The sequence below is a fragment of the Equus przewalskii genome, chromosome 18, assembly GCF_037783145.1.
Source record: "Equus przewalskii isolate Varuska chromosome 18, EquPr2, whole genome shotgun sequence".
NCBI lineage: Eukaryota > Metazoa > Chordata > Mammalia > Perissodactyla > Equidae > Equus > Equus przewalskii.
In genome coordinates this window covers 40,328,042-40,342,406 of record NC_091848.1, presented here as the reverse complement: position 1 = coordinate 40,342,406, position 14,365 = coordinate 40,328,042, and the positions used below count along the sequence as shown (strand labels likewise).

The 14,365-nt window shown below is 40.2% G+C and overlaps 1 protein-coding gene across 1 annotated transcript in view; it reads right to left on the bottom strand.

The window, feature by feature from the left end:
* Window positions 1-7,699: 7,699 nt before the first annotated feature.
* Window positions 7,700-14,365, bottom strand: part of FSTL1 (follistatin like 1) — a 54,414-nt gene continuing 47,748 nt past the window's right edge. Inside the window, exons 10-11 of the mRNA XM_070583824.1 lie at window positions 14,095-14,171; window positions 7,700-10,373 (exon numbers count right to left, since the gene is read on the bottom strand). Coding sequence (XP_070439925.1) covers window positions 10,329-10,373; window positions 14,095-14,171 — 122 coding nt within the window. The 3' untranslated portion in view covers window positions 7,700-10,328. The remainder of the gene's footprint in view (window positions 10,374-14,094; window positions 14,172-14,365) is intronic.

The following is a 14,365-nucleotide window of genomic DNA, read 5'->3' as shown; positions in this document are numbered from 1 at the left end:
TCCTGACTCTGTTCCTTGTTAGTTGTATGGTCTTAAAAAGTTCCTCAAACTTTAGAAACTATGTTCCTTATCTGTAAAATATCTTTTGCACAGGGTCATTGTGAGAATTATGAGAATGTATAATAGGTGAGAATAATTGATAATAACTATACCTGACACTTACATAGCACTTTCTATGTGCTAGAGACTCTTCAAAAAATTATATACATTAACTCATTGGATTTTCAAAAAACTAAAAAATAAAAGGAATGAGGTAGGTACTGTTATTATGTCACTTAAAAGCAGAAACTGAGACACAGAGAGGTTAAATAACTTCCAGAGGTATAAAAGGCAGGGGCAGAGTCAGGATGTAAACCCAGGAAACCTGGTTGTTAAACATTAGATGACATTGCCTCTCGGTAAAGTATCAGTCACAATAAGAACGACGTTATGATTCAGGTCAATTAGAAAGAAGTTGAAGCATGAAACTAAGAATGACTGGCATTTATGAAAGATAAAGGATATGTGAGGATATATATTACTGGCTAGCAGCTTTAACTATGGAGTCTGGTGAAAGAATTTTGAAGCAAACATTTTGTTTTGAGTTGTCCCTGCTTCTTGGAAAATGACAAATTCTGCCAACTTGTACAGTTAAAACCAAGCTAGGAACTAGAAGGACAAAGTCCCTTTCTTTTGTGGGCAAAAATTTCATTTCAAACATGTTTCATCCTCTTGAAAATTTTATACAAGTTTCCTGGTTAAACATTTTATTCTTATTCATTAACAATCTTGTCTCTTATTTTCCTGGAAATACATTGTTTCTACAGGCCCTAACATGGTCAAATTTCTGTAAGTTTCTTATCTGAACACAGCAGGTCAGATAAAACCTGTGCATTCCAGCGATAATCATCAGGTGCATTTCCTGTTCCTTTCTCCTAAATTCATTTAACTTGTTTTCTAGCAAGTTGTGTACTCCATTCCATATGTGCATGGTGGTTCCTTCTCAGTTTATTTAAGAAAGTTTTTTTTTCCTTGTCAGTATTGACTTCTCAATATAATCCACAGTATGATTTTCCATCTGAATTATCTACACGCTATGCTCTTATATATAAATCCAACCTTAACAAACAAGAAAAATCCCAAATAAGCAATCTCAAACTACACCTAACTGAATTAGGCAAAGAAGAACAAACAAAGCCCAAAGTCAGCAGAAGGAGAGAAATAATAAAAATCAGAGCAGAAATAAATGCTACTGAAACAAAAAAAGGCAGTAGAAAGGATCAATGAAACAAAGAGCTGGTTCTTTAAGAAGATAAATAAAATTGGCAAACCCCTAGCCAGACTTACGAAGAAAAAAAGAGAGAAGGTTCAGATAAATAAAATTAGAAATGAAAGAGGAGAAATAACAATGGATACCACAGAATACAACAGATTATAAGAGAATACTGCGAAAAACATATGCCAACAAAATAGACAAGCTAGAGGAAATGGATAAATTCTTAGACTCTTACAACCTCCCAAAGCTGATTCAAGAAGAAACAGATAATCTGAACAGACTGATCACAAGTAAAGAGATTGAAACAGTAATCAAAAGCATCCCAAAGAATAAAAGCCCATCACCAGACGGCTTCCCTGGGGAAATCTACCAAATTCTCAGAGAGGATTTAATACCTATCCTTCTCAAGCTATTCCAAAAAATTAGGGACGATGGAACACTTCCTAACACATTCTACGAGGCCAACATCACTCTGATACCAGAGCCTGACAAGGACAACACAAAAAAGGAAAACTACAGGCCAATATCACTGATGAACATAGATGCAAAAATCCTCAACAAAATATTGGCAAGCCAAATTCAGCAATACATCAAAAAGATCATACATCATGATCAAGTGGGATTCACACTAGGGACACACAGATGGTTCAGCATCTGCAAATCAATGTGATGTGATACACCACATCAACAAACTGAGGAATAGAAACCACATGATCACCTCAATAGATGCAGAGAAAGCATCTGACAAGATCCAACAGCCATTTATGATAAAAACTGAACAAAATGGGGATAGAAGGAAATTACCTCAACATAATAAAGGCCATATATGACAAACCCACAGCCAACATCATACTCAATGGGCAAAAACTGAACACCATCCCTCTGAGAACAGGAACAAGACAAGGATGCCCACTCTCACCACTCTTATTTAACATAGTACTGGAGGTTTTAGGCAGAGCAATTAGGCAAGAGAAAGGAAGAAAAGGAATCCAAATAGCAAGTGAAGAAGTGAAAGTCTCACTGTTTGCAGACGACATGATCTTATATATAGAAAACCCTAAAGAATCCATTGGAAAACTATTAGAAATAATCAAAAACTATAGTAAAGTTACGTGGTACCAAATCAACTTACAAAAATCAGTTGCATTTCTGTACTCTAATAACGAACTTACAGAAAGAGAACTCAAGAATACAATTCCATTTACAATCGCAACAAAAATAATAAAGTACCTAGGAGTAAATTTAACTAAGGAGGTGAAGGACTTATATAATGAAAACTTTAAGACATTACTGAAAGAAATAGATAATGACATAAAGAGATGGAAAGAGATTCCATGCACATGAATTGGAAGAATAAATATAGTTAAAATGTCCATACCACCCAAAGCAATCTACAGATCAAATGCAATCCCAATCAGAATCCCAATGACATTCTTCATGGAAATAGAACAAAGAATCCTAAAATTTATATGGGGCAACCAAAGACCCCGAATTGCTACAGCAATACTGAGAAAAAAGAACAAAGCTTGAGGCATCACAATCCCTGACTTCAAATGTACTACAAGCCATAGTGATCAAAATGATACCGACCCTGATGTCAGTTTCCCTACATTAAACCCAGCATATATGGAGTTAAAACAAAAACACTCATTCCCTGCTTACTCCCTGGCTTCCTGGCTCCAGAATCCGCTATCCTCCATGGAGACAGATACTGCCAAGGACAAGCACCTGGATTCACTATCTCCTTCCTGCAAAGAGATACAGGCTGGTGGGAAAGCTGCTGACCAGCAAGGTCATGGGCTCCCTCCTCTCTGCAAGTAGTCTCAAGGCCAAAGACAGGCTGGTGGGAAAGCTCTGACCAGCAAGACCATATGCTCCCCCTCCCCTACCTAAAACCCCAAATAAAAACACTTCCTTTTAGCTTTTCGGGGAGTTTGGGATTTCAGCGTTGGCTGCCCTTTCTCCTTGCTCAGCGCTGTGCAATAATAAAATTCCTACTTTCTTCCACTACACCCAGTGTCAGAGATTGGCTTGCTGTGCAATGGGTGAGCGAACTCACTTCAGGTTCAATATAAAAAACAGCATGGTACTGGTACAAAAACAGACACACAGATCAATGGACTGGAAGTGAAAGCCCAGAAATAAAACCACACATATACGGACAGCTAATCTTCAACAAAGGTGCCAAGAACATACACTGGAGAAAAGATAGTCTCTTCAATAAATGGTGTTGGAAAATTGGACAGTCACATGCAAAAGAATGAAAGTAGACCATTATCTCATGCCATACACAAAAATAATCTCAAAATGGATCAGAGACTTGAAGATAAGTCCTGAAACCATAAAACTCCTGGAAGATAATATAGATAGAACACTCTCTGACATCAAACTTAAAAGGATCTTTTTGAAGACCATGTCTTCTCAGACAAGGGAAACAAAAGAAAAAATAAACAAGTGGGAATTCATTAGACTAAAGAGCTTCTGCAAGGAAAAGAAATTAGGATCAAAACAAAAAGACAACCCACCAATTGGGACAAAATATTTGCAAATCATATATCCAACAAGGGGTTAATCTCCTTAATATATAAGGAAGTCACACAACTGAACAACAAAAAAACAAATAGCCTGATCAAAAAATGGGCAGAGGATATGAACAGACATTTTTCCAAAGAAGATATACAGATGGCCAATAAACACATGAAAAGATGTTCAACATCACTAATCATCAGGGAAATGCAAATCAAAAGTACGCTAAGATACCACCTTACACCTGTTCAAATGGCTATAATCACTAAGACTAAAAATAACAAATGTTGCAGAGGGTGTGGAGAAAAGAGAACCCTCATATACTGCTGGTGGGAATGCAAACTGGTGCAGCCGCTGTGGGAAACAGTATGAAGACTCCTTAAAAAACTAAAAATAGAACTACCACATGACCCAGCTATCCCACTACTGAGTATCTATCCAAACAACTTGAAATCAACAATCCAAAGTAACATATGTACCCCTATGTTCATTGCAGCATTATTCACAATAGCCAAGACATGGAAACAATCCAAGTGCCCACTGACAGACGATTGGATAAAGAAGATGTGGTATATATATACAATGGAATACTACTCAGCCATAAAAAAAGACAAAATCATCCCATTTGCAACAACAATGGATGGACCTGGAGGGAATTATGCTTGGTGAAATAAGCCAGACAGAGAAAGACAAACACCAGATGATTTCACTCACATGTGGAATATAAACAAGCACATGGACAAAAAAACAGTTCAGTGGTTACCAGGGGAAGGGGTTGGAGGGTGGGCACAGGGGGTGAAGGGAACACTTATGTAGTGACAGACAAGAAATAATGTACAATTGAAATTTCACAATGATGTAAACTATTATGAACTCAAATTAAAAGAAAAAGTAGCAAAAAATAAGTTCTTTTTCCTTGTCAATTTTGACCTCTCAATATAATCCACAGTATGATTTTGCATCTGAATTGTCTACATGCTATGCTCTCATATATAAATCCAACCCATTGTACCATTTTTCTAACTGTGTACACTTTTTGTTAATGATGCCATGAAGAAGGAGAAATACACACATCCAGAGTTTCTCAAAAGGGTTCTCTTTCTTTATGATGAACTCTCTCAATTCAACGTTTTTCTTTCTTTCTAAACTTGACCATCTTTTCTACACAAAGGAAGCATACACTATCTCTATGCTGTCTATTCCTGGATCTCTATCTCCAGCCTAGATCTCTTCTCGAAACTTTCTATCCAACTGCTCACAAGAAATCTCCATTTAGATGTCTTAGAGCAACTCAGATTCAACCTGTGCAAAACCAAATTCATCATCTCTTCTTTCCTCCCTTCCCCAGCCAAGTAACTTCTCCTGCTCTCTTACCAATCTCAGGAAATGGCACCACTATCTACCAGATTGTCCAAGCTGGAACCTTGGAGTCATTCTTGACTGTTTTCTCTCCTCCTTAACTCCTATAGCCAGTCAATAGCCAACTCCAGTTCGTGTTACCTCCTTGACCTTCTGTTAATCCCCACTGCCATTATCTTAATTCAAATCACCATTATTTCTCACCTCATTCCTGAAACCGCCTCTAACTTATCTACTACTGCTAGGTCTTGCCACCTTCGTGACAAAGGGTTAATAACAATATATGAAGAACTATCACAAACCAAGAAGAAAAAGCCAACAATCAATAGGAATATGAGCAAAGAGAGTCAAAGAAAAGGACAAGAATCAATAATTCATGGAAAGATGCTCAATCTCACAAAAGGAATAATAAAGTAAATAATTCAAAAAGAACACGAGTTTCCATTTTTGGGGGCCTATCAGAGGCCCAAAAGTTTGAAGACACAGCCCTTGCAAAAATGTAGGGAAATAGACATGCTCCATTTATGTATTTTTGGTGTGAATGTAAATGGTACAACCTCTTCGAACAATTGGCAATTAGAAGCAACTTTATAAATGTACATACCTTCTAAGAGGACGAATTTTTTCACTGTATTTTTTTAATATAATTTGGATTTTTTCTTACCATCTGCATATCTTACTTTTCCAATAAGAAATGTGTTAAATAATTTTAAAAAATGAACTCCTATTGACAGGAGGACCCTCTCATTCAGGCAGGTGACATTGTGAAATAGCCCTCAGCATCAGTAGTCCAGGGTTTACTCTCTCCATGTCCCACATCCATGCTAGATTTACTCTAGGGCTCTGAGGCATCTGCTTACATTCTATTTACTCATTCATACTCTTTTTTCCCCCTCTCTCACTCTCCTTATTTCAGAAATAATTCAAGAGGACTAATAGGAACTTGACACAGGTGCTCCAAAACTAAAGCTAATCAAAGTAATTTGTACTAATTTGCACAATTCATAATATTACATTTTGATTATAGTAAACTTACCTTCTGAATTATGCTTCTTTCAGGCTATTTTAATTCCTTTTCACTTTCTGAACACATACATACTGTGATAGCAAGAAAATTGCTCCCAGAGCATGGTAGAAGGTTGGGAGGGGCCAGCCAGTATTTAAAAGTGGTTGTGGACAAGGTACCCTTCAAATTGGGTTTCAGATTCCCTTCTGAGAAAGAAAATTTGACAAATCAATTTGTGATTAATGAGATCAGTAATCTGTAGCAATAACATAACCAGAGATAGCCTTTTAACATTTGATTCGCATTTGAATAATACCCCAAATCCAATCAAGGTGACCTGGCTCTAATTTTAGAGAAGTGAGACTTCTACACTTATGACTAAAATTAAGAAAACTTAAACCTCATCAATTATAATCCTCTCTTTTGAAAGACAGAATTATTGGGGGTGGGAAGTGCATGATACCTATAAGAATCACTTGTGGGGGCCGTGGCCGAGTGGTTAAGTTCACGTGCTCTGCTGCGGCGACCCAGGGTTTGGATCCTGGGTGTGGACATGGCACTGCTCATCAGGCCACGTTGAGGCAGCGTCCCACGTCCCACAACTAGAAGGACCTGCAGCTAAGATATACAACTGTGTACGGGGCGGTTTGGGGAGATAAAGCAGAAAAAAAAAAAAGATTGGCAACAGTTGTTAGCCGAGGTGCCAATCTTAAAGAAAAAAAAAAAAAAAAGAATCACTTGGACAGGGAGGTAGAAAGCAAATACCAGTCATGTCTCCAAGATGGAGTGGAACAGAGGGTGTTGACCAGTCAACATTCAGTCCACTTGGAATGTTTATCCCTATGGGATACGTGTGTATCAGGTAAAAGCCATTAAAGTTATCCAACCAGACCTTGGCATGCTCCCTGTGCCACTTTCCCCGGTTTATTTGGCTTCTTATACAGGTTTACGTGCAGCCAGCCACACCCGATGCTGCTCCAGTCTCTAAGATCCACGGGGCTTCAGGAGTGTTTTCGTTTAACCTCTTCCCAGTACAGGAATGCTCCTTGATTTCTCATTCCTAGACCCACTATCCATGATTCTTTTATTTATTTATTTTTTAAAAAAATGTTTGTTTTGGTGAGGAAGATTGGCCCTGAGCTAACATCTGTTGCCAGTCTTCCCCTTTTTGCTCAAGGAAGATCGTCACTGAGCTAACATCTGTGCCAATTTTCCTCTATTTTATTTGGGATGCCGCCACAGCGTGGCTTGACAAGAGGTGCCAGGTCTGCACCTGGGATCCCAACTGGTGAACCCTGGGGCGCCTAAGTGGAGTGCGTGAACTTAACCACTATGCCACTGGATTGGCCCCCATGATTCTTTTAAATAAACTTCTTCTGTCAGTCCCTGAGTAAACTTTCCCTCCCAGCTGCAGTCCCGAGATTGTATTAAGAGAAACTCTTCAGGCCTCTTTGAAGGCTCCTGAAACCCAAAGCCACTTTTACAAGGTAAATGGTTAATGTTCTCACAACTTTATTTGGCCTTAACTGGGGGGAAGGAAACTAACACAACTATTATTTTAATTTCTTTATTTATCAATAGTATCCAAAAAAAAAAAAAAAAGGAAAATCAGGAGTTACAAAAACAAGTTAAATGCAATATGGAAGCCTACTAAATACAAATACATTTCACAAACAGAGGCAACAGAAACCTGCTCAAATTGCTTTTCGAAATAGTCTAAAACATAAGTGTAAAGGAAAGACATTCAGACTGGTCCACATGGGTTTATTAGCAGGTGGAGGAGCCCTGCTTTCCAAAAACAGTGATGGAGTCCAGAGTCATGGCATGTGAGAAGGTTTCCATGGACACTGAATCTCAACAGATGCTGTAATATGTTTACAAAACCATATACACACAGAGAAAGCCCAAGGAAGCTTGCAGTCTAAGCCCTGTGCTTTTAGAGCTGGAGGAACTGAACCTGATTTAATCTTATTTATTTGCTCCATGCAAAGCTCTATGCAAGACTCCCCAAACTAGGCTAGTTAGCAGCTTTCTGTGAATGGTCATCAGATCACATGATTCTATGGTGCAGACAGCAGCTTCCCTATTGACAGGAGGAATGCAGATTTGCTCTCAAGAATCCAATGTTGCAGGGTAAGGATGGCAATCACTGTCCTCAATGTAACTGGTGAGGAGACACTCTGGCTTCTTGCTTTAAACAGGCTGGTACTTCTGCCCTCTTTTCCTTACTGTCCAAGGACTGGCAAAACCTGATCAAAGCATGCTATTGGGGGTTGTCCGAAACACTTGGACAGGGAGGTGCATTTCGGGCTGCACAAGTGGGTTCGAAGACAGCTTTGAAGTGGGATGATATATAAAAGCTCAGAATTCTAAACAAAGTGGCATGTCCTCCTTTCCAAGGAGAACAAGGAAACTTGCTTAGAAGGAATTCCATTTTCAGCACAACCTTCTCAGAGTTGCCTGTGCAGCACAACCCACACATAATTTCCCTCTGGTGGTCTGTAATCTGCTTTCTGAAAATGAGATCTTACGTCAAGTTTCTAACCTTTGTTATTCCAAATGCATCTTAAACATGGTATTGAGTGGGGTTAATAATCACAAAAGACACAGGAACAACTGACTTCTTCCCAATCACAGTTGTAAGATTCAATTTCCATTATTCCCCCTCTTGAGATGTGAAACTTTCTTTTGTCCTCATTTCTAAAGGGAAAGGCATTTGTTTCCAAGGTTAAATATGAAATGCAAATGTGAAGACAAGGTGGAGTGGTTCTCTTTCCCACTCTCTTCCTGGGCAGGCTTCACCTGAGAGGGCTCTACATCAGAGCACAGGCTGTGGGGCCATTCAGCCTGAGGTCAGATTTGGTCGTCTCGTTTTTGACTGTCTGACTCTTCTTGTTCTAACAACAAGGTTTCATTTATCCTAAGGACAGGGAAAATCACAGGAGCCTATCTTCTTGGACTGATCATCAGAATCACAGAATTGATTATCTATCAAATTGAAAGGTTAATGCATTCCTACCTGCTCACTGAGGAAACTGAGGCCCAGAAATAGGAGAGACAGGGCCAAAGTCACTCTCTTAGTGGTGGATCAATGAGCATCTTGATAGGCTTGGATATCTAAGCCTTGCTTAGCTGTACTTGTCTCCATCCTTTGGAATACTGATTTGCATGAACTTATCAGGATAAATGAAAACAAATTAGCTTTCTGGATCTTGAAAGCTTTGTGTGGAGATGCTCGTTCTTCCCTTGGCTTCTGTCTGAGGCACTGGCTGCTCCTTTGGCAGACTGCTGACCCACTGGAAGCCAGGGGGCAAACTCTGGGCTGCATCTAGTATGTGACAGGGTTGGGGGAGTCTGGAAGAACTCCAAACTCGCCCACCTCTGAAATGGTAGGACTACTGAAAAATAATTACAAAAGCTTAATTTCTAGCCAAGAAAATAAAATATTAAAAAACAACAACAATAATACAATGATAATAATTGAAGAATGAAGTCAACTTGCCAAAAAAAGTTTTACAGAAAAATAGCACCTTTGGTAAAAAGTATTTTAAAAATTTGGTTAGGTATCTAAGGGGCTCAAAGTAGACAAGTATCTGCATCATTTGGGTGCACTCTCCCAGAAACTCCGTCAGGTCTGAGGGACACTGGGTAACTAGCAGGATGGCTGTGTAACTAGAGGCAGTGGTTGGGGCCATGAGGAGAAGCACAGATGCTGGAGGTCTGTTATGCTGATGGCAACAGGAAGAGCTGGCAACAGAATGCGTTCTTCTCCAATGAGCTTCCCAAACCCCTCCTCTCTAGGACAGCGCGCTAGGCTCTCTCTGGCATTGCTTGCACTCCCTGCAGCATGGTTATAGCTGTGGGAGACTCAGAAGTGGTTTAGATCTGGGTCCGCTCCTTTGCCAACCCTGATGCAGTTTCCTTACTTGCCTCCAGCCCCTGAGCACCATTTGCACAGTTTCTCTCAAAGCACTCCTAGAAATGAAGGCTATGGCCCTTCCCCTCCTAGCCAGCCACCCTCATTGCCTTTATTGCAAAACAAATAGACAAAATAAAACTCGTTGCTATACAAGCAAATACTGGTGATTTGGCGGTTGTAGCAGACACTTGCGTATACTGGACTCAGCGCTGAAGTGGAAGAGGAGGTGCCGGGTTCTGGACACCGTTCCAGATGCCGTCTCGTCAGATCTCTTTGGTGCTCACTCTCTTGGTCTTTTCAGCTGTTTCCTTTGAGAAGCAAGAGAAATAAGCATTATGAAATATAAAAAAAATGGTTGGCATTTATCTAGTCTTTATATAGCATTGACATATACGTGCTTATGCTGAATTTTAGTTCTGTTTACTTGTCTGTCTCTCCACAGATGACAAACAACTTGAGGGCAAGGATCACGTCTTTTTCATGACATAGTCATGTAGGGGCTGTCACTGAATTAAGAGCTGACCCCATTTGAACTCCTATGAAATAATCAGGCCAGACATTATTATCCCTATTTTAAAGATGAAGAAAAGGATACTAAATGGAAGTGCTACAAGATGTTCTGAATCCAAGTCCAGACAAGCATTAAGACCAACAGGCTCTGGAGGCAGACTGCCTGATCTTGAATCATGGCAGTGCTACTTTCTGGGGAACTTTGGGCATATTCTGAAATCTTCAGTGCCTCCACGTCTTCAATTACACAATGAGGGTAATAAAGTACCACCTCTTGCAACAGTAGCAGATCTCCAAAGAAGACATTCTCACTTATGCCAATAAGCACATGAGAAGATGTCAACACCATTATCATTAGGGAAACACAAATCCAAAGTGCAATGAGATGCCACTTCACACCAACTAGGATGGTAAAATAATGGACAATGACAAATGTTGGTGAGTTTGTGGAACACTGCTGGTGAGGATATAAAATGGTACAGGCACTTTGGAAAATAGTCTGGCAGTTCCTCAAAAGATTAAACACACTTACCACATGATCCAGCACTTCCACTCCTAGGTATATACCCAAGAGAAGTGAAAACATACGTCCACACAAAAAACTTGTACAAGAATGTTCACAGCAGCATTATTCATCATAGCCAAAAAGTGGAAGCAACCTAAACATCCATCAACTGATGAATGGATACAAAAACGTAGTCTATCCACACCATGGAACGCTATTTAGCCCTAAGAAGGAATGCAGTACTGATTCATGCCACAAGGATAAACCTTAAAAACATTATGCCAAAGAAGTCAGACAGAAAACGCCATATATTCTATGATTCCATTTATGTGTGTCCAGCATAGGGAAATCCATAGAATTAGAAAGTAAATTAGTGGTTGTCAGAGGCTGAGGGCAAAAAGAATGTAGAGTAACTTCTAATGGGTATGGGGTTTCTTTTGGGGATGATGAAAATGATCTGGAATTAGTGGTGATGGTTGACAACCTTATGAATATACTAAAAACCACTGGATTGTATACTTTAAAAGGGTGAGTTTTATGGTATGTGAATTACATCTCAATAAAAAAATTAAATAGGAAATAAAAAACAACAACAGCACCTGGCATCTAACAGATACTGTTGGTGCCTCATCCACGGCCCCTTGTCTTTAACGTTTCAGTGCACTGGCATGGCTTCTAACTGCCAGCACCTGCATCTCTTAGCCTGAGGCTTTCTCTGGCTGCTGGAGCCTGCTCTGCCCACACATGTTGGCAGGCCAGAAAAGCCAGGGAATTCATGTTTTCTGGTGGCAGCTCTCAGCCAATGGGCGACAGGAGTTCGTGTAGGAATAGCACAGCTCCCTTCCCCCTCGGGCATGGTAACTCTGTTCCCAGAGTTTCATAACAGGACTAAGCTCCACTTTTCTACAGTGGTAACTTGCCTGGTTATACACTCTTTACTGCTTCCTTCTCTTCCTGGGCTCACTTCCCAACTCCCCTTCTGGTGTTTCCTGGGATCGCCTCCCTAATAAACTATTTGTACTTGAGTCCTTGTCCTAGCATCTGCTTCTAAGGGAACTCACACAAAACAGAGACGCTTAAAAATGTTAGCTATTATAGTTCACTCCCCACTTTCTACTCTGATCATTTCTCCACCCTAGATGAAAGGAATTCCTATTAAGTTCTTTTTTCTTTAATGGGGCTATACTCATCTGGAGACTCAAGGCTGGTGAAATACAAAAAACCAAAAGGCTAGGAGCTTCTGCTTTTGTTTAGAAGACTGACATAATGTTTCTACACTATCAGTGACAATGATGAAAAAATGCATATAAAAAACCATCAATAAATATGAGCAATTATTAATAGTTAATTCTTTATTTTCAAGTCAAATATTTCATCTCAATAGTTTAGCAGTTCTTGTGACCATTATATTCCTTAAAAACATATGTCAGAAAACCAATGGCTTGTATTGCATAGGGGAGCAGAATTTGTTACCCCAAAATGTGTCTCTTTGGCTTATTTTTAAGAACAAGACTCAGGAAGAAACTTTGACCTTCTCCCTAATTGCCTAACAGAATTTAAGATAGAAGGCCTATTCCAGAAAGGAGCTAATACCATAGATAACTATAGCATGATATGAACTAGGTGTGGTAGACAGGGAGGAACCTAGCAAGCCCATTTGATCAAAGTCCTCTCCATGTCTCATTGTCTTTGCAAGGCAATTTGTTTGGCAAACATTCGTTTTACCAAACACTGCTTTTCTATCTCCATGTGAATTGCCTTCCTCCCCTGTGAAGTCCCAAAACACTATCCTCAACATCCTCCTTTGTCTTTAGATGAAGATGGTATTTAAGGGGGTGGCTTCAGCCATTTTGGTGAGTTACTCAGTTTTCCTGGGTTTCTTCCATGTATTCATGTTATTAAACTTGTTTGATTTTCTCCTGTTATTCTGTCTCATGTCAATTTAATTCTTAGACCAGCCAGAAGGATGTAAAAGGGCAGAAGAAGATTTCATCCTTTGCCACAATTACCAGATCCAGTCTACAGACAGGTGATCTAAGGTGCAACACTGTTTGTTAAGACTACCTGGCAAACCAGTGGAAAGACAGGCCCAGGGGTCCAGCATATCCATGTTTTCTCTCCAGGCCCTGAGCAGATATGTCAGTAGATCACTATTCTGCTAAGCAGCTTTTCCCCAAGAAGGCCTTCAACTTAATGACATAGAACCTGAACAGAATTCTTTTTTTTTCTGCTTTTTCTCCCCAAATCCCCCTAGTACATAGTTGTATATTCTAGTTGTGAGTCCTTCTAGTTGTGGCATGTGGGATGCCACCTCAACATGGCCTAATGAGCGGTGCCATGTCCGTGCCCAGGATCCAAACCAGCGAAACCACCCTGGGCCGCGGAAGCGGAGCACGTGAACTTAACCACTCGGCCACAGGGCCGGCCCTCTGAACAGAATTCTTATTTGTTATCTTCTCAAGTCTCCAGGAAGCAGAACCTCTAAGTTCACTGTGTTTGTCAATCCCAGGCTGTGTTCTAGCCAGCTTGGCATTTAACTTAAATCCTTTCTGTTGTGATCCAAATCCACTAATTTCATGCTCACTGAGAGCCAACTATATACCAGGCCCTGTGCTAAATGCACAGGTACAATGGTGAGCAAGCCATAGAGCCTGTCCTCAAGGAGCTCACAGTCTTTAAGTCTGGACACTGACAAGAAATAGTAACACTTCTTTAGACCATGCTCATTTGCAAACCACTTCCATCCTATTTGCAAATCACCACCTGGCAGATTCTTACTTACAAAGCAATTTACCAAGTTGTAATCTACATCTGCTGGAACCTGCTGGCCCTGCAAGGACTCCATCAGGGAACTGTCTATAGCACAGTTTGATACTATAGGTGTATCATTCAGGACCTTCTGTATTGAACAGAGTGCGTCTCCTTCGTCTCCTGGGGCATTAGGCAGTATCTGAGTGGTGGAAGGGCCTGATGGTGACAGCAATACCTGAACCAGCATGGAGGCTGTAACTCACCTGGTGCTTCTGGAACTCCTGGACATATCTGGTCATCTCCTCCTCTGTCTGGGTCTGGGTCCCCTTCTGATTCTTTCCTGCAAGAAGAACCAAGACTTAGAGCAGTGGTGGCTAAAAGAAGCCAGTTAGGGATCCCACCAATATCTACTTTTTAGGCTCTCAATTTCATCTCCCATTTAACTCATGGAAGGAGAAGTGAATTACCCACATTTCTCTGAATATGAAGTGTCCTAGAGCCACTGACACCTCCAAAGTAACATACTGTAAACAA